The sequence below is a fragment of the Aotus nancymaae genome, unplaced genomic scaffold (genome assembly GCF_030222135.1).
Source record: "Aotus nancymaae isolate 86718 unplaced genomic scaffold, 86718_ANA_hifiasm-v0.15.2.pri h1tg000006l, whole genome shotgun sequence".
NCBI classification, from domain to species: Eukaryota; Metazoa; Chordata; class Mammalia; order Primates; family Aotidae; genus Aotus; species Aotus nancymaae.
The window spans coordinates 66,381,647-66,408,549 of NW_026988417.1; the positions used below are offsets into that span (position 1 = coordinate 66,381,647).

Consider the following 26,903-nt stretch of genomic DNA (forward strand, 5'->3'; position numbering starts at 1 on the left):
AGTAGCAACACAGATGGCAATACTGAAGGAAAGGCAACTTTAAATGAGCTGAAATTCAGGTGAAAAAGCACTGAACTGTTTTTAAAAAAGGAAGTACATTGGGTACATTGGTTTATGCCTGTAATCCCAACACTGGGAGGCTGAGGCAGGAGGATCACATGAGGCCAGATGTTCGAGACCAGCCTGAGCAACACAGCAAAACCCCATCTTTACAAAAAATTAGTCAGAAGTGGTGTGGAATGCCTGTACTCCTAGCTACTTTGAGGCTGAGGTGGGAGGATCATTCGAGCTCAGGAGTTCAAGGCTACAGCAAGCTGTGATGGTGCCACTGCACTCTAGCCTGGGTGACAGAGTGATACTCTGTCTAAAAAAAAAAAAAAAGAAAGGGGGGGTACATCATCTATTAATTACTCTTAATATAATTAAATTACTTTGATTACTAGGACTTAAAGAGCTGAACTTTTTTTTTAAACTTCAACAACCGAAATCCTTAATATCTTGCTTTCTAACCCAGTCAGGCTATACATAAGCTTAAAAAGTGGGACAGCACTTCAAGGTATTCAATAAATGAGAATAATCAGCAAAATAAATAACCTATTTAAAACTAGTTCATATGAACAAGTAGAATGCATGAATTTTAAAGTAGAATGTTTTAATGGTAGCATATTATATGTCACTGTTAACTAATTTTTGCTAGCCTCTTTAATTTCTCTTGTTAAATCATTGTGATTATACTCTGTATTGCAAAACCAGTAAGAATAGAGAAAAATATTCAAATTATACCATTAAAGTAAAAGATAATTTCACATACTCTCCACCATTAATTAGCTGTTTGGCAAGGTAGTTAATAGCTTTACTTCTTATATTCCTCAAATGGAAAATGGTAATAATAAGAGTACCTACCTCATGGGATTGTTATAAATATTAAGTTAAAGAAGTTAATATCTGCAAAGTGTTAAGTCTGGATGTTAAGGTTTGTTACATAAACAAATGGAAGATCCAAATATTAGAGAATGTTTAATTTTTCAGAACAGAAGAGGAATCTTAGTATTAATTTCTTCATTATATCATTTGTCACAGCACAATATTATCACACATAATCAAAGTACCTACTATGTTTAAGAGCCCACAAAATTTTTATTTTCTTATCAAAACAAAAACTTCAGATGGATTGAATACAAAAGGATTTTCATTTTTAATCATTTAAGTATCTGCTTGATATAAAAACTAGTAATTTTTTTTTTTTTTTTTTGAGACAGAGTCTCACTCTGTTGCCCAGGCTGGAGTGCAATGGTATGATCTCAGTTCACTGCAACCTCTGCCTTCTGGGTTCAAGCACTTCTTCCGCCTCAGTCTCTCGAATAGCTGGGATTACAGGTGTGTGCCACCATGCCCAGCTAATTTTTGTATATTTAGTAGAGACAGGGTTTTGTCATGTTGGCCAGGCTGGTCTGGAACGCCTAACCTTAGGTGATCTGCCCACGTTGGCCTCCCAAAGTGCTGGGATTACAGGTGTGAGCCACCACGCCTGGCCAAAAACTAGTACATTTTAAAAACAAAGATACAAAAGGAAAAAAATGTGAACAATATTTTTGAACAGTATTTTTTTCCAAGGTAGGAACTTTTTAATGTCTAACTAAACATATATGGTAAAACTCCACAGAGAGTAGTTTAATTCAGGTTTCGCTAACCCAACAAATGACAAACCTTGATGTATAGATCAGATAAATAAAGAGTAAATGTCTAAGGAGCCATATTCAAATCTTTCTATAAAAGCATGCTTATTATGTTTAAAATGTAAGTTAAAAAAAAATTTAATTAAAAAACTACATGTAACTTCTCAGAATTAATTTATAATATAGTGATAGTTGGTGAATGATACACCCAGGAAAAATCATTTCACCATCATTACAATAATTTCATATTCAGTAAAATCAATACCTAGACAAACTTTTTCTGTGCCTGTTTAAAAACATTTTTATAAAGAAGTCTTTTTACATTTTGGTGAAGTACTTACTTTTGCTAATGGATCAATTCTTGGGCCCACAAAAATCGGAAAACTACCTCTTGCTACACATGACAGTCTCCGCCATGGGCAGTGGCTCATGCTTGTAATCCCAGCACTCTGAAAGGCTGAGGCGGGTGGATCACCTGAGGTCAGGAGTTTGAGACCAGCCTGGCCAACATGGTGAAACCCCATCTCTACTAAAAGTACAAAAAATTAGCTGGGTGTGGTGGTGGGCGCCTGCAATCCCAGCTACTCAGGAGGCTGAGGCAGTAGAATCACTTGAACCCAGGTGGCAGAGGTTGCAGTGAGCCCAGATCTCACCACTGCACTCCAGCCTGGGTGACAGAGTCAGACTCCACCTCAAAAGAAAAAATAATAATAACATGATAGCCTCAAAGCAAAACAGATTGGAGAAAAATAATGTAAATTCAATGCCAAGTTCAAACCAATTCTGCAATGCTATCAATATTAAATTTAAATAACTATGGTTCATCACATGAATGTCTCAATTTTTTTTTAAAAGGCTATGTAGGTGGTAGTTAAGAGTGGTGTCTTTGGGGTGTGATGGCACACCTGTAATTCCACCTACTCAGGGAGGCTGAGACGGGAAGATCGCTTGAACCTAGGAGTTTGAGACCAGCTTGGGCAGCATGGTGAGAACCCGTTACAAAAGAAAAAAGAAAAGAGTGGTGTCTTTGAAGTAAGACTTGAATATTCCCAGCCCTGCTGCTTTGTAGCCTAAATGAAGTGACTAAACAAAATGCTTAATCTCTCTCATAGCTACAGTGTCTTCTTCAGGGAGATGGGTATTAAGAGTAGCTACTTCATGAATGGTCTGAGGATTAGATGAGACGATTCCTCAAAAATAGTCAATCCCTAGCAATTTTAAGTACTCAACAACAACAAAAAAGTCAGTACATATAAAACAACAGACATTTGGGCAACAAGTAAGAACAGAAATAAAATTCCTTTTCCATAGTGTTACTGAGAAACATTTTAATAAAAAGGAAACTTTATTTTTAATAGGTTAAGAGTACATGCCCTTAATGGTCCATCCAACACAAACATACATACACACTCACTCTTCTCTCTTTTTTCCAGTGTTCCCTCTGCTAAAATTCAGGCTTTATTATAAAGAGATGATCACATATAAAACTAAGTTTTATAATATACAAACCCCAGGTACTAATCAAAATACAAAAACTAAACTGCAAACATTTCTCCGTCCTGATGGCCATGTATATATGGTATCAATCATGTATATGACATATAAAAATGTAAGGGAATTTTATATTAGAACCCATTTCCTTTTACATGCAATCCATTATATATTTCAAACCATATCTTCTACTAATTATTAGTATTTCTTTTATATCCTCTTCTAAAGTTTTTTTTTTTTTTAAAAAAAAGGTTACTTAATGATCTTGGAAACCAGACCATCACATAATTATCACTAATAATCTATATTTGGCATTTTATTTTTTAAATGTGAATTCTAATTAATTTAAAACTGTGGCTCAAGACTTTGCCTAGAGACAAAACAATCTTTCATGGTTTAAATCTTTGAAAGTTAATGTTTGTAATTATGGCATAATTCCAGTGAAAAACCCTCTCTCTTAAATGTGGGACTTACCTGTGCATCAATATCAATGGCAGGGTAGATAGGAAGCATGGCTGAAGGAGAGATGATAGGACTTGGAGTTGGAGTCTGAGGTTGGGAAATGGAAGCAGCGATACTGTGGGTAGGAGTGTTTGACATTGCAGATGCTCTTCCACTGACTGCTGTTAAACAAAATAACTGCACTTAATAAGGATGAAACATTGTTAAGTAATAGTAAGACATATTAACTTGAAAATATTTAAAGATTTCTTAAAACAAAATGTCTACAGGAAGACTACTATAGCACTAATAACTAATTTTCCTAGTTCTTGTTGACTGATGACAGTCTAAAATTATAATGTATATTGAGTAACTCATTTTCTAAATAATAATCCAACTGAAAAACAAATTCCCCTATTATGTTAAGTAGTTGTAAAACCTTAATTCAAAATAACCCTGAAAATAAAAATGTTTATGTATTAAATATAAATGCAAATGGAAAGTTGTCCATTATATCTTACTTAGAAAAGGGATCAAAGGTCAAACAGTCAAGATCAGAAGGGGAAATATGTGGTTTTTACTTGCCAACTTCACACCTTATATTTTAGAACTAGTAAAATTAATATTACTTTTGGAGAGGGAGAAATCTCACTATGCAATCATTTAAAACACTTCCTACTGTTTTACTAACTGCAGACAGGTATAGTAATATTGTGCATTGTAGCCCTCTGTATGACAGGATATTCAAATACGAAAATTTGTTCCTCATATAGAAGTGTAGTTTCTCATATGAAGAATTGTTTCTGAGGGGGCTAAAATGCTCACCAATGAATCCAGCAATCACACTGACTTAGGACAAAATTAAAAGATTAGGGTAGAAATAAATGTATGGACACAAACATTCTTCAAATATGGATTATTCTTCTTCTAAGTATGATATTGCTGTGATACTATTTTCACCAAAATGTGTAACTTAAGAAAAGGCTATTCTGGTCAGTACTAGAGATGGGAGGACTCCAAATATGCTGGCATAGGATATACCGTAGATTCAGCTGAGGGTACTTTATTCTTTCATTGCCTTGTTTCTGGAGTTGATATGTGAACATCAAATCCCCCAACCGCATTAAAAATGCTATAATATTAAAGTATGGGCATTTATCTTTGACTGGTCAACAGCAGTGTGGATGTGTATTACCAAAGTAGTTATCAACTACATCAGACAGAAAACAATCATGATTCACAACTGGATCTGAAACCAGGCAAAAGAGATTAAGAACCTGTCAAGAATAAAACTAAAATTTATCTTATTGTAACAATTATAAACATGATTATAATTTAAGAAATCTATTTTACATGAAATCCTTAGTTCAGGCACAAACATACACTATACATTATAGCAACACACATTCTATAATTATACATTTTTAAGTCCACTTAAAAGCCAAAGGAAAAACGAAGGAGAAAATAAAATAAAACAAAACAAAACAAAACACTGTTTGAATCCTTAAGGATCCAGACCAATAGAAAAGGTCATATGCTAATATATTAAATTGATCATCTACTGATCTTGATATTGTTACTCCATATTAATAGTTTTATATGTTATAAAAAGATCAAGATAATTTAAATGTACATATTGTAGATATAAATTTCAAAATAATATAAAATCTAGAGCTCTTAAAATTGATTCCATACCTCCTTTGATTGGATTTTCACAGTAAAAATGTTAAATACAAAAAGTCACTTAAATAGGATGAACACCAGTCTGTCTGAATCACTAAATTTTATTTTATAACACTAAACAGGTTAAAAAAAATCTAAACTTTATTGTTAAATGACTAAATTATAATTTACATTTCAACTAGAATATTTTTTTAAAAAACCTACTAAAATTACAGTTTTTTAAGTCAAGTTGGTTGTTCTTATCACCTCATCTAAAAGGAGATAGGAAAAATCAATTATCTCATCATTTCCTTTGGGGTATCTGTGAAACTGGTTTACTAAAATTAAGTAACTGTCAATCACACATGCATTCTCGACAAGTAAAAGTAACGTATGTAAATATGTAGGTACTGAAGGAATTATGGTAAAAATTTTTACATGTGGGGCTTCATTTCAGGGTTAGATTTAGAGAGGGAGAACCACATGTAAGAAAAGTTTTAATGTCAACATAGGAAAAAGGGAACTGGAGATGACAGCAAAAGCAAGGTGTTGAGACAGGTTAAACAGGGAGCTGATTCTGGTTTGGAAAGTGTGAAGAACAGGAAAGACAGACAATTTTGGTTGGCAAATTTTATGATATAAGTCTATAAATGAAGACTAAGAAATTAAGATCAGGGACTGTACTAGAGGGAGGGAAAGATGATGATGAGACTAATGAGGCTATAATGTACTTCAAAGCCCTAAGAAAGAAGTGGAAATCATCATTAAGCAACTGAAAGAATACATCCTACCATAGAAATTTAAGATTGAGGCTGCAAAAGTGAGTGCATGAATGTATGTGTTTGTGTGTGCATGTGCACATGCCTGTTGTCAGGGATGAGTTGCAGGTAAGTAGACAAATGTTTTTAATCCTACTCTTCCTCCTTCTGGCTATCTTTCCTCTCCCCATAGAAATGAGCATAATAAAAAAGTAAAATATTTCTGTATTATGACAAGCATTTGTTGTATTTCCTAAAAAGTTATGTGCACTTAAAAAATTTTTATACGGAACACTGGGAACACATATAAGATAATTGTTTTTGTTTCAAGTATGAATCAAAGAAAAGATACTTTACAAACTTCTGATAATTCTGATCAGCATACAAAACTGTACAACTAGTATATCATTGTTGACAACTATGCCCAAGCACATCAGGTAAACTCTGATATTATATAAAAAAAAAATTTTTAAACATCCATTACTATGTAATGCCTATTCTTTATTAAGTGGATAAGTAATATTTAACTCTATACATCTTTTGGTAGTTTGACATAATAGGACACTATTATTAATAAATTCATGGCCATGGACATAGTATCAAATTTAGGGTTAATCAACTTTCACAAGATATTTAATATTTTTAAAATTCTATTCCCAATTATTATAATCAGCTAGTCATGATTTGTAGTGATTTTCAAATCTACAGAAAAATTTTACACTCATCAATAAGAGTGGTACAATTCTTACTACTAATTATTACTAGTATTTTTCCAAAGTGGTTATTTAACCCTTAGACTAGCAGAAATTTTCATTCCACCTGTTATAACTATTGAGGTGCTATTAAAGGAGAGCTAGTAAACTTTACAGATATTTATAAGTATAAAATCTGTCTCAGCTGGTTTCTTAGTATCTGAATGTTAGCTAAATATCTAAACACTATACAATTTAGTTTTCTATTATTCTTTTAAAAGATGAAACTTGGAAAAAAATGTATAATCTCATCATATGTAACGCTACTGAAACAGTTTTAAAATTAGAAAAATCATCATTTAAGTACAGACCAATGAATAAAAAAGGGGAAGAGATCAGATGAAAGTTTCCAACATTTCACTGTTTATTCCTTTCATTCTTCTGTTTTCCTTTTCAAATTTTGTTTTTTAATGAAGCAAATTATCCTTCTCAGTATAGCATTTTATAGGCTTACAACCCTATAAAATCTAATCCCATTACTTTGTTACAAAACTTACCAAAAAAAAGTACCAAAAACTAGAAACATTAAAACACTCTTCTAAAATATATCTTCTTGCCAATGAAACTAGTTATAATGGAATGAAATTTATCTGGCTACATATATCATTTATGATACTTTCAGGGGGCCACATCTTCTCATGATACAGTTAGAAAGAGACTACACATTAACATTCACAGGGGACAAAATCACTTACATACAGTATAATTAAACTATTTGGTTTGGTACTTTTATTAATTTTGTAAAAGTGTTTTTTTTAATATCCATCAGGTTTGAAGTCTGATCCATTAGGATATAAAGGATTTATGCTGATAAATAAGCTTCCTGATGTGTCCTACTAGTTTTGCACTTCAACTTCTATCAACTTCCCAGTTTATTGGTATGAATACAGAAGCAAAATGCCAAAATTCAGTCTCAGTATTCTGAACTTAAAGGAAAAAAATGAAAACAAAAACAAAAATCAAACATCAACCCCATGAAAACCCTACATACTCAAGCTACCAAGCTAAGCCAGAAAGCTTCAGTCATTTGTATTGAATGAGCTAATCTTTAATTCCACCTGTATCCTTTTGAGAACTTCTGAGATTGAACTAATATTTCTAAAGATAGACATGAGTCAGGAGTCCAAAAATAGTTCTCAAGTTGGGTAACGGCAAAAAATTTGGGTACATTCTTACTCGCCTTAAGCAAATCATATTTGATACCTGCTCATAACAATATAAACCCACCTGCCATGATGTCATCCAGCGTGTCATTGAGGGTCTGAGCAGGGCTGGCTACCATTAACCCTTGTTGTGTTTCTGTCAGAATTCCTTGCCCCAGCCCTGCCAACTGTGCTTGGCCCAGTACTGGCTGTCCAACTATTACTCCTTGCAGTTCTGTAAGATTTGCGATGGACCCTGGAGGCAAGGGACCTGCCGCCAGAGGCAAAGCTTGAGGCATCGCCAGAGGCTGGATTGGTGCAAAACCCATCTGAGTAGCAGTCTGCTGGGGTTCATCCTTAAGCAAAACGGGATCCACTTGCTGTAACCGTGCATAGTCTCCCTCGGAAAGCTGTTCTCCAACCCCAACAGGAGTTAGTAATCCCAGGTGTTGGCAAGATTGTTGCTGCTGTTGCTGAAGTTGAATTCTTTGAGCTTTAACCTCTAGATACTGCTTTTTTAGCTGCTGCTGAGTTTTCAGTTGTAACTCTCGTTCTACTTTCTGTAGTTCCTCCAAAATCTTTTGTTTCTTCTGAATTTGTTCCTCCCTCGTTTTGTTCAGCTCCTCGATCTTCTCCTTGGTAAGTTGGTCAGCATGAGCCAGTTCCAACGACTGCAGCTGTGCATTCTTTTCTATGGCTTCTTTTATCCTCTGTTCCAGTTCTGTTAACTTTCCCTGAGCCTCTTCTACAATGCTCTCTGGAGACTGATTGGTGATGTAACCCTGTACATCCTGGCTGTTTGCTGGCAAATGACTGCTGGACTTTTGTTTAGAAGCAGCTGTGTGAAAAAGAAACCCCCTCAGAAGTGCACATGAATGGCATCCTCATTACAGAGTTACTGTTGGGAGGTTTAGTGCCAACAGTTATGCACTAAGTAATCATATCCATAAAAGGTGAAATTGCACTGTTAGAAAGTTAAAAGCAAATCCACCTTCTTGTTCACAAATATAAAATGTATGTATTTTATGTGCAAAATCTTTGTAAATTAATTTCAGAATCTTAAAAATATCACATGGCTAAAATTAGACAACAGAGGAATGCAGGTTTGTGATAACCTAAGTGTGCAATTAAAGTAACATCTAGGGCTATGTGTACATATTTTATATGGTCATAAAGATGTTAAAACTCATCATAAGAACAGAATAATAATGCTAAATTGTTAGGGTGAAGAGAAAACAGACCTCTAAGTCAAGTTTTTTCACATTTCATAGTCTGTGCCTTTTAAACACACACACATACACACAAGGAGTACCCAAACCACTAAGAAGTAACAAGAAATTAAATCCAACTAAAATATATGTCTTTGTTGGGGCCTAATATCTTCAAAACTTAGGCAAGATATAAATTCACATATTCACACAGCTATGTGGCCAGTAGAGAATTGGGATTCAGTCTCCCTGGAAGAAAAGATGCTGGACTATGCCATCCACTGTATCTTCTGACAGCCAGGTGAATAGACAGATCTGGCTACAGGTATAGCAATCAATTGTTTGCTATATCAACTGAAAAAGGTGCCAAGGCTCTAAGTTGATGGTAGTGATTGAAAAGAGCTGGTGAAAATACAGCATTCTCGTTCATAAAAGAATATAGGTAGCCAAAAACCGAAAAATAAAAACTGCATTGTTTCTTCAGGTAAAACTTTTAAAAAGAAAAACTAATTCAAACTGGTAGGTATAAAATGTTTGGGGACATTACTTAAGAACATGCATGGTATAAATCCACAAGTCAAATATGGACCTCAGAATTCTAGAGAAATAAACAAGCATATCTGAAGTAACTGAATTATTGGTTGAGAAAAGGTATCCCAGATATAAAATCTATATTAAGCCAGTCATTCTAAAATAAATTTCTAATATTTAATATACTTTGTTAATTTATGCCTTTATCACTGCAGAGATTTAAGTAAATAATTTATAAAAATATCACTCAACTATACCCAGCTTAACATTTTACATGAATAAAAATTACTAGTTATTAAAGGAAATCATGGATAATCAGAATTGCCTCAAAGATGAGCATCTGAATTTCTCATGCTAAAGCTTCTAATTATAGCACAAATTAGTGCTATTAACTATTTTTTCTCCCAGTAACATGCTTTTATCATGGGTTAAAAAAACTTAATAATGCCAACTTAGTAAAATTCCTTGTTGGTAGAAATGGCTATTTTTTGGTAATCTTATTTTTACCTGGATACCAAGTAAGAAACAGTCTTTAGAAGTATAACTGACCTTTATTCCTGATGGGAAGAGTGGTGGCAACATTGGCAGGTGGTTTGTCAGGCTCCTGAGGTGGAACAACCATGGGCAGTGCTTGAACCGGTACACGAGGAGCCTAAGACAAAGGACACTAAGTGATTATTAGTGTCCTACACAATCCATTAAGTAATATGTTGTAAATAAAAAATAAATTGCAGAGATTTTTCAAAATATTTTTAATATGCCATCTTAGACAATGACATATTTACTTAAAATATGTTGGTGCCAAATTGTGTGGGCTTTGAATTCAAGTTGTTATTGTGACCTTTAAAAAGTAAAGCATAATTATATCATCTAGGATCTGAATATTATACCAGATGTTCATTAAATGTATCAAGTACGTATTTATAAAGAGAACTACATATTACAACAAAAAATAGCCTAATTTAAACAGATACTATAAGTAAAAGAGTTAGGATAAAGAAGACATAACATAAAATGCTTTAATTTTTAAAACCTTACCCTATTTAAATCGTGGGATGGGGGAGTTAACTGAGTGACATCTGGTGGAGGGGCTGAAAGCAAGTTATTAGGATAATCCAAGAGATAGCAAACAACACTTGTATGGCCACCTTTTGCTGCTTCTATCAACATAGTTGAGCCATCCTATAAGAATGAATACGGAGGGGGAAAAAAGCGAAGAAAAATAAGTTAGTTACAGAATCACTTAGGAAAATAAAGCCAACAGGTCCCAGACACATTAAAATCATAGGATTTGGTAAAGACTGCTTCAAGTAAAAAAGGAGAAAATTTACACTTAGAATGCCGTTATGAATGGAGCTTGTACATGATATGTTGTAATAATGACCAAAAGAGAAACATTAATTCACGATGCTGCACAAACATTTGAGTTACATACTTTCAAACGGTGAGTAGGATCTGCCCCATGAGCCAAAAGTAGTTCCACCACTGCCAGATGACCCCCTGCACAAGCCAGGGACAGTACAGTATGGTCATTATTAGCTGTGGTTCTATTCACATTCGCTCCTAAAACAGAAAAGGGATGAAAAATCATATTAGTAAAAATCATGAAGAATAGAAGGCTCCACATACCTATTACCGAGTTTTAATGACTATAAACACATGGCCAATCTCTTTTTTTTTTTTTTTGGACTTATTTCTTTTTTTTTTTTTATTGCATTTTAGGTTTTGGGGTACATGTGAAAAACATGCAAAGTTGTTGCATAGGTGCATTCATGGCAGTGTGATTTGCTGCCTCCCTCCCCCTCACCCATATCTGGCATTTCTCCCCATGCTATCCCTCCCCCACTCCCCCGCAACAGACCCCCGTGTATAGTGCTCCCCTCCCTGTGTCCATGTGTTCTCCTTGTTCAACACCCTCCTATGAGTGAGAACATGTGGTGTTTGGTTTTGTATTCTTGTGTCAGTTTGCTGAGAATGATGGTTTCCAGGTTCATCCATGTCCCTACAAAGGACGCGAACTCCTCATTTTTAATGGCTGCATAATATTCCATGGTGTCTATGTGCCACATTTTTCCTGTCCAGTCTATCATCGATGGGCATTTGGGTTGGTTCCAGGTCTTTGCTATTGTAAACTGTGCTGCAATGAACATTCGTGTGCATGTGTCCTTATAGTAGAACGATTTATAATCCTTTGGATATATGCCCAGTAATGGGATTGCTGGGTCAAATGGAATTTCTATTTCTAGGTCCTTGAGGAATCGCCACACTGTTTTCCACAGTGGTTGAACTAATTTACACTCCCACCAACAGTGTAAAAGTGTTCCTATTTCTCCACATCCTCTCCAGCATCTATTTTCTCCAGATTTTTTAATGATCGCCATTCTAACTGGAGTCTCATTTCATAAATACCCTACATTCATTCTCCTCTCCCATCTTGAACTACTCTAAAGTAAATAAATCCCAGACAAACATGATATAATTTGAAAAGATTTCAGTATGTACCAGTAAAAGATACCAAAAGTACCTATTACTCCTAACGTAATAACTATTAAAAGTAAAATATGAAGTTTTATTTGTATTTTAAGTTCTTCAGCAGAAAAGATGACTCAACAAAAATAAACTATACTGCCCTCTATGGGTTAAATATGTAGAGAACAAACACTAAATGGAGTACTAGAGTAGTACCATTTTTTTTTTTTCTATTAGTAGTCCTGACAAGGAAAATGGGTAATTCACCCCTACTCCCGAATAGGAATCTATCCCTAATTTATTTGTTTGTTGTTTTTGTAGAGACGGGGTCTCGCCATGTTACCTAAGCTGGTTTCAAACTCTTGGGCTCAAGTGATCCTCCCACCTTGGCCTCCCAAAATGCTAAAATTATAAGCATGAGCCATTGTGCCTGACCTCTATCCCTAATTTGGATTACTGTGGTAGTTAACGTGGGAAATGGAAATAAAATAATAGAAACTGGAATCAACTTCACTAATATTAACCAGTGAGGGGACAGCAATTATGTATATAATTCCATCATGCTTGAGAATACTGTTATGAATATGTATCAGCAGTGCATGTTCAAAATGTTTAAAGTAATTTGACTGGTAAATTATTTCAAATTTTCTTTACCTATAAACAATTAGAAACGAGACTTCTTTACTATTATTATATGAAGAAAATGGTATATTATTGCCTTTGAAAATTGTATAAAGCCTATACTTTTTTTTCTTTTTTTTTTTTTTGAGACAAGGTCTCACTAGGTCACCCTGGCTGGAGTACACTGGCACAATCATAGCTCACTATAACCTTGAACCCCTGAGCCCGAGTGCTCCTCCTACCTCAGCCTCCCAACTAGCTAGCACTACAGGTGCAAGCCACCATGCCTGACTAATTTTATAATTTTTTGTAAAGACAGAATCTCACTATGTTGTCCAGGCTGGTCTTGAACTCCAGGACTCAAGGGATTCTCCTGACTCAGGGTCCTAAAGTGCTGAGATTATGAGGGTTAGCCACCACACTTGGCTTCCTCTTTCTTTTATCAATGCAGAATCAAAAGTAAAATCTGTACTCTCCTATACTTAAGAATATAAGCCAGGCGTGGTGGCTCATGCCTGTAATCCCAGCACTTTGGGAGGTCAAGGCGGGCGGATCACGAGGTCAAGAGATCAAGACCATCCTGGCCAACACAGTGAAACCCCATCTCTACTAAAATACAAAAAAATTATCTGGGTGTGGTGGTGTGTGCCTGTAGTCCCAGTTACTCAGGAGGCTGAGGCAGAAGAATTACTTGAACCCAGGAGGCAGAGGTTGCAATGAGCCGAGATCGGCCACTGCACTCCAGCCTAATGCCTGGCGACAGAGTGAAACTCTGTCTCAAAAAAAAAAAAAAAAAAAAAAGATGAACTCTGAATGAAAAACTGTCTCAACTAGAACTTTCATAGTAAACACTTAAGAAATAATTTAAAGAGAATAATAACATACTCCTTTTTATTTTATTTGGTCATTAAGGTCTTTGGTATTCAAACTAAAATTTCTGATCATGAATGAAAATCCTCATGCAATTTGCTATTTTTGTCACATTTCAACTGTGAATATTTTTGTACTACAGTTATAACCAACTCCCTATATTTTATAAGAAAGGAAACACAGAACCAGGGAAATAGTAGAAATATTACTTGCCACAAATTTTTTTAGTGGCAGAACATCATAAAATTCCAGGTTTCAATATAATACTGTATTACATGAACACAGCAGAGTGTGCTACTAAATCCTCAGTTTTTGCATAGAGAAATTTCCCTTCCCTTTATACAAGTGTTTCTCAATAAGTGTGCTATGTGGTATGACAATTATTTGTAGTCTGAAGATGGTCTGTGCATTGCAGGATGTTTATCAACTATCTACTCATTAAACGTCAACAGCATCCCTCCTCATATGATAACCTCTCACCCTCAACTACTTTACCCTTAAATCTCTAAATGAAGGCAGGGGTAAATACTTTTGAGAAAAAAAACAACTGTTTTATACAAACCTACCTTTACTAATTAAGAACTGAACAGTACAAACATGACCAGCTCTTGCAGCTTTCATTAAAGGAGTTCTTCCACCTTCAGATTCGTGCTCCTGTTTAAAAAAAAAAACAAAAAAAATCCCAGACTTAATTGACACTTAATTGCCAGTGAACAAGTGTTCTTTTTCAAAGAAATCAAAAGGAAAATAACTGGACTAATTTCTGAATCTAAATATTTAAATATAATGCTTTGAAAAAAAATTAATACATTTCTAAATTAAAAAAAAATCTCAAATTATAAACTTGTCCTATGGAAATAATTTTAGTATATATGCTGCCAAAGTGAGCACTGGAAATAATTTTAAAACTTAACTTATAGTCGTGTGATCATGATGCCCTCATCTAAATGCATCTGAGTAATTTGTTCCTCTGGCTACACAATGAATTGTGGTACCTGACTATGCATGTATGGTACTCTGAACAATCAATATAATGAACAGTATCCTTATCCACTCAAAGTTATTTTCCTCTCATGAGTCTGCATCCAGCCTCTCTGAATTTCAGTAAGTGCATCATTACCATCTCTTTATAGACTTCCTATTATCTCTAGATTCCCTTATATAAAAATGATAATAACTATTTCTAAAATCATCAATTCTAAGATGCTACAAGAGCTTTCTGGGTCCCAAAAGGATGGAGACTCTACTGCATACTTGTGATTACTAAATAGCAGAGAACAACACTACTGGTAAAATTTTCAGATCTTAGAAAATAAAGATTTGAGAAAAAGTATCTTTTGTACAGCATTTAAAAATTTTTTTATTTTTAAAGAAATGATGAACAGTTTCTGATTTTTCTCTTAAGCCATATCCTAGGTTTTTCTAATTGTCATCAACTAAGCAAGTACTAAAAAATACACTGCTGTATATTTCAGAGCCACAGTGGCAAACACTAGAAATACAGTTTTTACACGGAAGAAAGCTCTAACAAGTTTGAAGCACTTATTATACACATTACATTCTAGTTAGTTGTGTGCTCATATCTCCCTTGTTAGACTTGGTGCTAACAGTAAGTGGCCCCAACAATAATCTAATTCAACATTCTCTTTTCATAAATGACAAGAGAGGTTAAATTATAAATTACTGTCTATAAAATTAATTACTGAAGGGGGGCTTACTGCTGTCTGCATGTGAATTTGTCATAAACTATGAAGGAAACAGCACAGTTGCTTATTCATCTTAGAATCTCAGCCCCATAAATATATGGGTGCTAATACTTTAACTAAAATCAGCCTTTGGATGTCTTATTCCTATTCCCCCACATGCTAGACTGGAAGACCACCTATTCTACCCACACATAGTTGCTTTATGCTTCCTTACCTCTCAGGCTTCACTAACATTTTTTTCCAATTGAAATAACTCTTTAGCCACAACACTACCATATCTATCTTTCTAAACTTTAGCCATCCCCAAAACAATATGTCAGATGATTGCTTTACGTTTTCTAAGCTTCTTTACTCTGCACTTTCACTACCACATCTCTTGTTATGTCACCTATTATATTTTCTGAAATTATAAAGTACTTGAGGGAAAAGATTATTTATTAAGTATTTACGTTTTAAACTCTTTTATTATTTAATAATGTTCTGAATATTGTAGGCATAATTTATTTCCTAAACAATACTAAAGTTCCACTAAGCCACATTTGCCTTTTTATACCAAATCAGAAAGTCCTCTAAAAATAGTTAATACCTAAGGGAAAATTAATCTGCATTAATATCCGTAACACAAAAATTTCCTTTTTCTTTGGAAAATAAGGGATAATGCAGTGAACAACCCTATTAAGGAAAATAAGAATGGATACTAAACAATGTGGAAAAAAATGTGACTAAGTGAAAGAAAGAATGGCAAAAAAGCCAACATAAAACTAAAAGTAAAGAGATACCTTTTGTCTAGAATCTCCATAATTTAAAATTTCTTATTGTTAAGTATTAAGATTTAAAAAGTAACACAGCTTACCAGATCTGCACCTGCCTGAAGTAAGACATCTGCTACATCAGTATGACCATTTTCACAGGCATATGTTAGTGCTGTATCCCCTGTTGCTGTTGTTGCATGAACGTTAGCTCCTGTAGTAGTGTCAACAAATAATACACAGACTTAATACAAGAGCCATAAGACCTACATGATGGAAATAAAAGTTTCTTCTGGATAAGTCCTATCTCCCCAAATTAAACAAATTAAAACCTTATTCATTTCTAGAAATAGAGAATACTGTAGGCATTTTTAAAAAGAAAAAAATTACAAACAAAACTGCTTGAAATTAAAGCTGCAGATACTTCAAAGAGCAGTAAGGTAAACTGCTCAGAATACATACAAGGATATATTACCTTTTTTAAACGCACACATTTAGTGTATCATAACATCATACAAATATTTGCATTATGACATTTTTACTTAAATAAATCATGTAAAAAACTTCTCCCAAATACAAAAATGCCTACCTGCAGCTAATAAGTATTTAACTAACTCCAAATGACCCTCTTGAGCAGCTTCCATTAAAGGGGTAGAACACCCTAGTTCTATATCCGCTCCTGCCTTAATTAGAAAGTCTGCCACTTCCAGAAAGCCTCCACAGCAAGCCAGAGTCAAGGCAGTTTCTTGAGTTTCTTCTGTCTGTGCATTGATATTTGCTCCTAAAATAAAGATTCTAATTATTTAAAGAAAGTCATTAACTTATTCCAGATATATGAAAAACATGATTGTTTCTTAATAAACTATATCTCAAAAATGAACATTTATATTACTATACTAAACAAGAAATTGCCTTTCTCCTAACTCCTAAGGCAGTTAAAAATAAAAATAAATAAAACTGTTAAAACCACATCCAGATCTGATGTATCACAGTTGAAGTACAGGCTTATTCAGTCAAAAGGTACAAGTCAGGTGATAAAAGAACTCAAAAAAATAAGCTACATCCCCTCATTATAATGATTCAAAAATAACAAAGATATTCATGATAATGATGATAATAAAAATCTTAACATTCAATAAGCTCTTACTATTTCCCAGGCAACATCAAAGCATTTTACAAATTGTTTAGGTATTATTATTATTAGTTTCATTTTACAGCTAAGGAAACTGAGGTTAATTAACTTATCCAAGGTCACAACATTATTGTCATCAATACTACCACCATCACTACAGCTAACATTTAACAGGAACTATATGACAAGCACTGTTCTATGAGTTTTATACATATGTATTAACTGTCACAACAACCCTACAGATGAGAAAACTGAGGCACAGAAGGTTAGAAACTTGCCTAAAGTTACAAAATTGGCAAGCGGTGGAGTTGTGATTCAATCTACGAAGTCTGTTCCAAAACCTACGCTTTTAAAATTCTAGTTAACATTACCTCTAAATAAAAATAAAAGTTTTTTTTTTAAAGTATCATTCCTCTTAAATTTGTCCAGACAAATCTTACTAATGAAAGAAAAATAAAATCATGCTACAAATACAGAGATGGGAGATTACTTCTAAACTGAAGATATCTTAGAAGATATCTTAACATAGTGAAGTAATTGTTTTACTTTTCCCAAAAGAGAAGTTTATGTACTGAGCCCCTTGACAGCTTCTAATGTGTGTGCATTCTTGCACTCTCATCAAGTTAGTCTTTACTGCATGGCTTCCCATACTGTTTTATAAAACATTAGCTCTATTAAATATTTATTGGTAGGTATTCTACCTCCAAAGGAATACATTCTCTTCATCTATTACCTTTGAGAAATGTTGACTCTTATATTCCCCTATTTAATCCACAAACCTCGCCAACACCAGTTCTGTTTTTCATTCACATATAGCTCATGATGTCTCTGAAAGCTCTATATTAAAGAAGTTTCTTCGATTTTGTTTAACACAGTATGGGAGCCATTTTCACAGTAAATACTTTAAGTTTGTGTAACAACATCTCATTGCAACCCTACTAGAAAGGTGAAATACTAAAATCCAATTTTATAAAATTTTACTCTTGGGTTTTACACATTTATCCTTTAGTGTATTGATAGATATGGTTACCTTGACCTAGAAGTAATGCCACCATTTCTTCATGTCCTTCTCGAGCTGCTTCCATCAATGGTGTATAACCTTCATCATTGACCTCCTCCAGGCTAGCTCCTCTTTCAATAAGTAAAGCCGCAAGTTCCACATGCCCACCACATGCAGCCAAAGTTAATGGTGACTCAAATGAATCGGCAGGCATGTTCACCTGGGCACCACTGTCAAGAAGTAGCCTCGCTACTTCAACATGGCCATCCTAATCATAATACAATCAAAAATATTAAATCAGTACTATTAAAAACATCTTGAAAAATCCAAACACTTCTCAATTACTATACAATGAAGTTTACTGATCTCCACTCAAATAGGAATAATCTACATTTAACAGTTGAGTAAATCAGTATTTATTATGCACTGCCTATATTCTTTTAACATAAGAGAGGGAAATAGAGATTGAAAATATAAAGTAAGTAGAAACATGATACCTTCAATCAAAAAGCTTATTAACCATCAGAAAAAAAAAAAAAGTAAGTATGTGAAACAAGAGACTATTATGAGACCACAGGTAACATCAGCACTGTATGGTACAAACTTAAATGCTAAAAGGATAAAGTTTAGAGAGGGAAAGAAGGATTTTCATAAAAATCTTAAGGGTAAGCAAGTTTTTGTTTAAATATAAAAAAATGCAACAGTTTTTGGAGAAGTAGGGGAAGGATACACACTGTGTTAGAAGAACCCAATGTATACATAGTACTTTCTACATTGTTCATCCAAGTACCAGTGAAATTAAGAAAAGGGCCAAGAGTGGTGGCTCACGCCCATAATCCCAGTTTGAGACCAGCCTGGGCTAAATGGCGAGATTCCATTTCTACAAAAAATACAAATATTAGTCAGGTGTGGTGGTGTGCACATTGTCCCAGCTACTCAGGAGGCTGAGGAGGGAGGATTATTTGAGCTCAGGAAGTTGAGGCTGCAGTGAGCCACGATCATGCCACTACAATTCAGCCTGGGGACAGAGTGAGACCCTGTCTACAAAATAAAAAAAAGAAAAGAAAATTCTACATTCTGTTTCCTTTAGTGGTCACTTTCCCACTGCTTCCCTCTTTTCTCTTCTTTTGGTCCTTCAATAATTTTTTTTCCATCTATATATTATCTCCCAGACATATCATTCTTTCAAACATGCCATGCCCATTTTTGTCACCATGTTTGTCACATTACATAATTTTAATATCTTACTACTTTTTTTCTTTTTCAATTTGTAGAGAACAATCTAATGTCTTAGTAGTTTGATTACTTTGCTATTTCTTCAGTGCTGAATATTCTCCCTTGATAGTCAACTCCTACATTTCCTTTAAATCTAATTTAAAAACTCAGTATTATAGCAGGCTTTCCAAATGTCTGGTTCCTACTAATATCTTTCATTTATAATGTTTACTCCCAGTGCTTGTTAGCCAAATCTACAGATTTTTCCATTTTAATTTCTTTTTTTTTTTTTTTTTTTTGAGACAGAGTTTTGCTCTTGTTGTCCAGGCTGAAGTGCAATGGTGTGATCTGAGCTCACTGCAACCTCCGCCTCCTGGGTTCAAGCGATTCTCCTGCCTCAGCCTCCTGAGTAGCTGCGATTACAGGCATGCGCCACCACACCCAGCTAATTTTGTATTTTTAGTACAGACAGGGTTTCACCATGTTGCCCAGGCTGGTCTTGAACTACTGACCTCAGGTGATCCATCTGCCTCAGATTCCAAAAATGCTGGGATTACAGCCATTTTAATTTCTTAATCTATACACAGGCTGTTTCCCCAGTAGGGGGTGGCAAGGATGATTAAATTTCCTTATCATGGGGAACTTTTAAAACTGTTACTGTTAATACTATTAATGTACTTTACACCCATTATCTCATTTAATCTTCAAAACTCCAGAGACAGATAGTATCCTCATTTTACAGAGGAAGAACTCGAAAGCTTAAACTTTTCTTTGTCAAATAATAATAATAATAATAATTTACTAAAGCAAACACTAAGACGACAATAAGGAAAACAACAGATAACTCAAGTCTTAAGTCTTAAATGGCTACTTAATATTTTTTAAACTAGTAATAAAATTTAACATCAAGAATGTTAAGTTTTTCAAGAATTCTTTCAATAATAACATCCTTATTCTCTGAAGGGAAGGTGAGAAGAAACTTCAGATACTTTTGGGGCCTTTTCTACCATTGGCATGTTTTCCTCATAAATTTTTATGTAACATTCTGACCCACTTCTATGTTACAAATCATAAACCAAGATACAAAGGTTTAAGAGTACTGTTAATAAACCATTCTTGAATACAAACTCTTTAAAACACAGCTCTTCAAAAGAGAATCAAGGGCTCAGAAAAGACTGTGAGAGAGAGGAAATTATGTAACAAATTATGCTCTACTTTTAAATTTTTGTATAGTCAATTTATTGGTTTGAAATGTGTTACATTTATTAACAATGTACATATTCTGAATTATATTTCCCTTTTTTTTAAAATTTTTTTTTTTAATTCAGAGGGGGGTCTTGCTATGTTGGCCAGGCTGGTCTTGAACTGTTGGCCTCCATTTTAATTTCTTAATCCAATACTCCCAGCTTGGTCTCCCAAAGTGCTGAGATACAATAGTAAGCCACCATGCCTGGCCATATTTTCCTTTTCCGTATCCTCAACCAATCTTTAAAAAAGTCACTTTGGTGACAAGTATATAAAACCAGTATAGAATTATGTGAGACTAAGAAAATGATAGCATTGTAAAGCTTCAGAACATAAGTTTAATAGAAGTTGATGTTGTACAACTGACTCAGTAAGGTTCTGACAAACAGAATTGTAGCACCCAAGGAAAAGGCATTCATTGTATACTAGCTCTGTCTCTCCCTAGTTAATATATAAATTTATTTCATGTATTTCACCAATCTTACCATGCAAGCTTCCATTAAAGCAGTGTGCATTTCATCCGTTTTATGCTCTTGATCCGCGCCTGCTTCCAAAAGAAATCGGACCATCTCTAAGTGTCCTAAACCAAAAGTGTATAAGATTACTTGAAAATATTTTATTATTCCAAAATATTTTTTTAAATTACAATATTTTGAAAAGTTATATTTAACTTACAGCATTAAATTTATAAGCATATTGAAGTCAACTAGAAGCCACCCTCAACTGTAAAACACACATTATACAAGTGATCTTGCTGTTTAACCCCTTACCCTATTGCCCTAGAAACTGCTGCTACTAGAATCCCTGCTAGAGGTGAACAAAGATGCCATTAAAATCCAACACCCAAAATGTTCCCTCTACAACCTTTTAAGAGCCCAGGCATGCTATAGTTATTTTATTTATGCTATGGAATAAATCAGCTTTCATGAACTAGTAGCCTGAGATAATAATGATCGGTCAAGTTATTTCTGTGAGAAAATGTATTGAAAGTTCGAATACCTAACTCAAAAACATTTTAGGAAAAACCTACCTATAAACTGGAAACTGTATGTATAAAAACATTCTTCAAACCATACCATTTAATTTATATTTTTATTTTTAATTATAATATACACATGTTACACATTTATGCAGTTCCAAATAAACTATATGCTTAAGTTCAGATACAGATACCATAATAAGTGGTTAAAAAGAAGACACATTATAATTTAAAAAGAACTTCAGATTCTATGCAAAAAACAATTAAAAAATTACTTATTTTTCTTCCCAGCTTTATCTGGAATGAGCAACAATCAATTCTTACTCAACTGGGATGTAAGAGAAGGACAGATAATGAAGTCACAGGTAAACAGTTAAAACAAAACTTACTTCGGTGCATAGTGTAGTATCTGCCACATCTTGTATTTGCCAACTACCTACCCTCCCTTTTCCTCTCTGTCATTCTCCCCTCCCCAAAATCCACATTAATGCTCAGTCTCAACCTGCCTTCTATCTCTTCCGCAACTCCTCATTGTCAACCTACATCCAAGGAAAGTTCACCAGAAAGAGAGGAAGGGAAGGGGGTCCATGGATACCTGGAAGTAGTAGAAATGTTCTCCACCAGCTCAGTTCTCTATCCAGCTTCTAACTAAAGCCTGTAAGCCCCAACCTCAGATGCCCCTTTTGGATAGCAGGGTGGGGCTACAAGCAAAGGGGAGAGGGGAGAGTAGTTACATGCAGCCCCATCTCAAAGCTCTCTGGCCAGCTGGGACTCAGTAGTGAAATGCAGCCAGTTCTGGGTTCAAAAGCATTGTGAGAAGGGGAGAGAGCCACCCAATCAGCCCACCCCAAGGCTTAATTCCTCTCCTCCCAATGAAGATCAGCCTCTGCCTAATTATAAACAGGGCTGAGGAAGGGAAGTAAGGGACGGCAGCTGTGTTCCCTACCCGAAAATCTATTAACATCAGATAATCAAAAGCACTTTATAAATAAAGCATATTTCTCAAATTTAACTTAAATTTTAGTCAATCCCAATATCTAAGGATTCATGTTTATAAATGAAATTATTCCAAAGGGCATCACACAATCTTGCCTACTCATATAGAACAAAACAACACCAGGGCCAGAACTAGGGTAAGGAAATCAAAGCCCAGGGTGCAAAATTTAAGGAGGCATTCACATGTAAGCGCATGTGAAAGGTTAGTCACTGAGAATGAGTGCCTCCTTAAATGTTTTACTAGGTTTTGCAAAAGCTTTTTCTTGATGCTTAGGGGTCAAGAATTTACAATGTAAATAATATCAGACAGCTATATAGATAGATGGCATAAAACATAAAATCAAATGGCTAAACAAACACAAAATTGCATGACTTTTTTTAATAAAAAATTTTCTTAATAAAAAGTCTTCTTAATCTACTTTTGTAAAAAGTAAAACACCTTAATTTATAGCCATTTATCTGTCATACATGTGGAGTCAAAATGTTCCACCTTGTGGCTGTGTTTTAACAATCTAGAACATAGAACACTAATTTTCTGCAGACCAAACATCTTTCCAGGCAATTGTTCGGCCTGTCTCACATATGCCAAAGGCTGGACAATTGCCTGGAAAGATGTTTGTTCTGCAGATAATTAATGTTCCATGTTCTAGATTGTTAAATTTTCTGTACTATCAATATTTTCAGGTTCAGTGACATCATTTAAAATACCATGTACCCCTTCATACCAAGCAAAATCTTACCAACATGCAAAGCTATTATACAGTTCATATTAAAATAACTTTTCTGATAAAACAATTAGATCAATATTCATTTTTCAGTGACAATATTTATGTTAAATCCATACTTTAAAAATTTACATATTAAACTGAAACACTGTAAACACTTTAATTTATACTATATACTATTATGTTTTACTTCTGAATTTAAAAACGAGATTACATAAAATAATTATAATTTCACATGTTTAAAAACTTTGTTTCAAGAAAGGTTTATACTGTACCTTTGTAACAAGCTAAGGTAAGGGCACTCTCTTTAAATTCATTGGAATGCGTATTAATGCCAGCCCCATTTTCTAGCAGCAATCTGGCTACTTCCACATGTCCAGCACTTCCAGCTTCCATAAGAGGAGTATGACCATTTTCATTATGGTCCTCAATACTAGCACCGGATTCCAAGAGCACCTTTACAACATCTACGTAGCCTCCAGCACAAGCATATGTAAGTGCTGTATTGCCTATTTTAATTAGAAAAAATAAAAAGACATTCACATAAAATACCAAAATAAAGTGCTAATTTACATTAAGAAAATGGAAACTGAAGACTATAACCATATTAAATTATATACATACATATATGTAAATATATATCTATATATCAAATTCCTTTCCTACTGCATTTTATCTTTCTGAAATCAACTCCCTATTCTCCTTTTCCATGTAAAACCAAAGTCAAATACATGTGGAATATGATATACAGTTAATCCAGTTTGGAGAGTTGTAAAAGAACTGGGCAAGTCTGCCCTGGAACTAAGTTTTACCTTAAGACGAGAAAAAGTTTGTTTTAAGGTTTATGAGAGAAATGTTTCACAAGCTTTTATTTTCATATATATTTTTAAGCTAAAATTATTCATCATATACATATCTTATACTATACCTTTTAATTGTACATATGTGTTTTCATTACAACTTCAAATACCAGTTAACTGATCAAATTCAAATTTCTAAATTTGAAGTCAATAATTTCTAAAACATTCTTTTCTGATGATAAAAATTTCCCATGTTACAGGAAAAATCAACCTTCTGGGTAAAATAAAAATTTCTAAGCTGGGCGTGGGGGCTCACGCCTGTAATCCCAGCACTTTGGAAGGCCGAGGTGGGTGGATTACCTGAGGTCAGAAGTTCAAGATCAGCCTGGCCAACATGGTGAAACCCTGTGTCTACTAAAAAATACAAAAAAAAAAAAAATTCGCTAGGCGTGGAGATGGGCACCTATAGCCCCAGCTACTCGGGAAGCTGAGATAAGAGAATTGCTTGAACCCAGGAGGCAGAGGTTGCAGTTAGCCGAGATCATGCCATTGCACTCCAGCCTGGCTGACAAAAGCAAAACTTCATCTCAAAAAAAAAAAAAAAAAAATCTAGGCCCAAATTTGAAAAGAAAAAAAAAAAAAGAATAAGGAAGTTTAGACTAAAGTTATGCTCTTCTTCAGGACACAATGTTTTCACAATACTTTTTCTGTGGGCCACAATTTAGTAACAGTAGGAAACGATGAACTGTCCTTTTGTTCCACAATCTTTTGTTCTCCCTATCTTCCCACTCCTCTCCTAAAACCTAGAAACATGAGTTTCAGCACTACAACCTACACCTCTCAATTTCCAAGAGGGTGGTCCTTCTAACTGGGTCAGTGTTTTAACTTTATCTAAAGAACCTTAAAGGGCCAATTGCCCTCATAAACAAAACAGGAGAAATATCATTCAAAGTATATTCTATATAATTCAAAACATTATACACAGATGTATGCAAATATGTAGCACTTCTAAGAAATAAGAGAACTGAAAAATTAGCACTAAACATCACTTTCATGTGAAACCATTACCAAATGAGGTTACTATTTAGCAAAACTGAAAAAGAAATATGCATGACCTGTTGAAGACTGTGCATTGACATCTGCTTTATGAGCTAGCAGCAACTTCACAATTTTGACATGTCCTCCATTAGCAGCAGCCATTAAAGGTGTAATGTCACCTTTGATTCCCCTATCTTCCACATTTGCATGCATTGCCAACAAAACCTTATGAGAGAAAAACAGTTTACAAGATATTAGAAGATGATAATCACAAAAAATTTTGAACATAAGTATTTATATAACATCTACCTAACAAAACTATTTGTTGAAATAATCCTAATGGTTGGAAGGATTTATTTCATTATTTCCTTAGTAAGCAAGTCAGATTTTAAAAAAACAACAACAAATAAGCTTTATTTTGATAATACAAACCTGTGCAAGCTCATAGTATCCAGCAGAACAGGCTAAACAAAGAAGGCTCTCCCCTTCCTCTGTGTGTTCATTTACACTTCGCCCTTCAATAAGTAACTTTCGCACAGCATTTACATCTCCTTCTGAACAGGCTTCTGCCAAACTGCGGCTATTAGGGAAAGAATATCACCATACCAGAACATAAGAATATTAAAAAATTGCACAGCATAAGTATTGTTTTTTGTTGTTTTGTTTTCTGTTGTTTAGAAACAGAGTCTTGCTCTGTTACCCAGGAGGGGGTACAGTGATGCAATCAGCTTACTGCAGCCTTAAACTCCTGTCCTCAAGCAATCCTCCTGCTTCAGACTCTCAAGCACTAGGATTACAGATGTGAACAACCACACTCAATCAGAGTATTGGTTTTTCATGTCAAATCTTGACAGTAGATATGGTTTGGCTCTGTGTCCCCACCCAAATCTCATGTTGAATTATAATTACCAGTGTTGGGGGAGAGACCTGGTGGGAGGTAATTAGATCATAGGGGTGGATTTCTCCCTGCTGTTCTAATGATAATGAGTGAGTTCTCATTAGATCTGGTTGTTTAAAAGTGTGTAGTGGCCGGGCACGGTGGCTCAAGCCTGTAATCCCAGCACTTTGGGAGGCCGAGGCGGGTGGATCACGAGGTCAAGAGATCGAGACCATCCTGGTCAACATGGTGAAACCCCGTCTCTACTAAAAATACAAAAATTAGCTGGGCATGGTGGCGCCTGCCTGTAATCCCAACTACTCAGGAGGCTGAGGCAGGAGAATTGCCTGAACCCAGGAGGCGGAGGTTGCGATGAGCCGAGATCGCGCCATTGCACTCCAGCCTGGGTAACAAGAGCGAAACTCCGTCTCAAAAAAAAAAAAAAAAAAAAAAAAAAAAAGTGTGTAGTACAAATTCAAACTTGGCAATAAAAGAGAAAGTTAAAAAAATATATATTTGTGTAGCACTACCCACTTCACTCGCTCTCTCCTGCTGAGCCATGGTAAGACATGCTTGCTGCCCCTTTGCCTTCCACCATGACTGTAAGTTTTCCTGAGACCTCCCAGCTATGCTTCCTGTAAAGCCTGTGGAACTGTGAGTCAATCAAACCTCTTTACTTTATAAATTATCTAGTTTCCAGTAGTTCTTTACAGCAGAGTGAGAATGGACTAATACTAACATTAGTGCTCTACAAGAATGATTATTTCAATATGATTCATAACAAAAAGCTAAATAATTGAATTCATTGAGTTTTTTAGAA

At 34.7% G+C, this 26,903-nt stretch overlaps 1 protein-coding gene across 3 annotated transcripts in view; it reads right to left on the reverse strand.

Annotated features, from left to right (window-relative positions):
* Positions 1–26,903, reverse strand: part of ANKRD17 (ankyrin repeat domain 17) — a 177,630-nt gene that overhangs the window by 52,575 nt on the left and 98,152 nt on the right. The window contains exons 4-16 of one of the 3 annotated variants that reach the window (XM_012464408.2): positions 25,639–25,786; positions 25,284–25,431; positions 23,644–23,877; positions 21,154–21,248; positions 18,239–18,476; positions 16,666–16,857; positions 16,181–16,290; positions 14,188–14,275; positions 11,097–11,224; positions 10,700–10,843; positions 10,211–10,313; positions 8,008–8,760; positions 3,642–3,790 (exon numbers count right to left, since the gene is read on the reverse strand). In XM_012464408.2, coding sequence (XP_012319831.1) covers positions 3,642–3,790; positions 8,008–8,760; positions 10,211–10,313; positions 10,700–10,843; positions 11,097–11,224; positions 14,188–14,275; positions 16,181–16,290; positions 16,666–16,857; positions 18,239–18,476; positions 21,154–21,248; positions 23,644–23,877; positions 25,284–25,431; positions 25,639–25,786 — 2,530 coding nt within the window. The remainder of the gene's footprint in view (positions 1–3,641; positions 3,791–8,007; positions 8,761–10,210; positions 10,314–10,699; positions 10,844–11,096; positions 11,225–14,187; positions 14,276–16,180; positions 16,291–16,665; positions 16,858–18,238; positions 18,477–21,153; positions 21,249–23,643; positions 23,878–25,283; positions 25,432–25,638; positions 25,787–26,903) is intronic. The other 2 variants (XM_012464409.3, XM_012464415.2) reach the window with 2 other exon arrangements.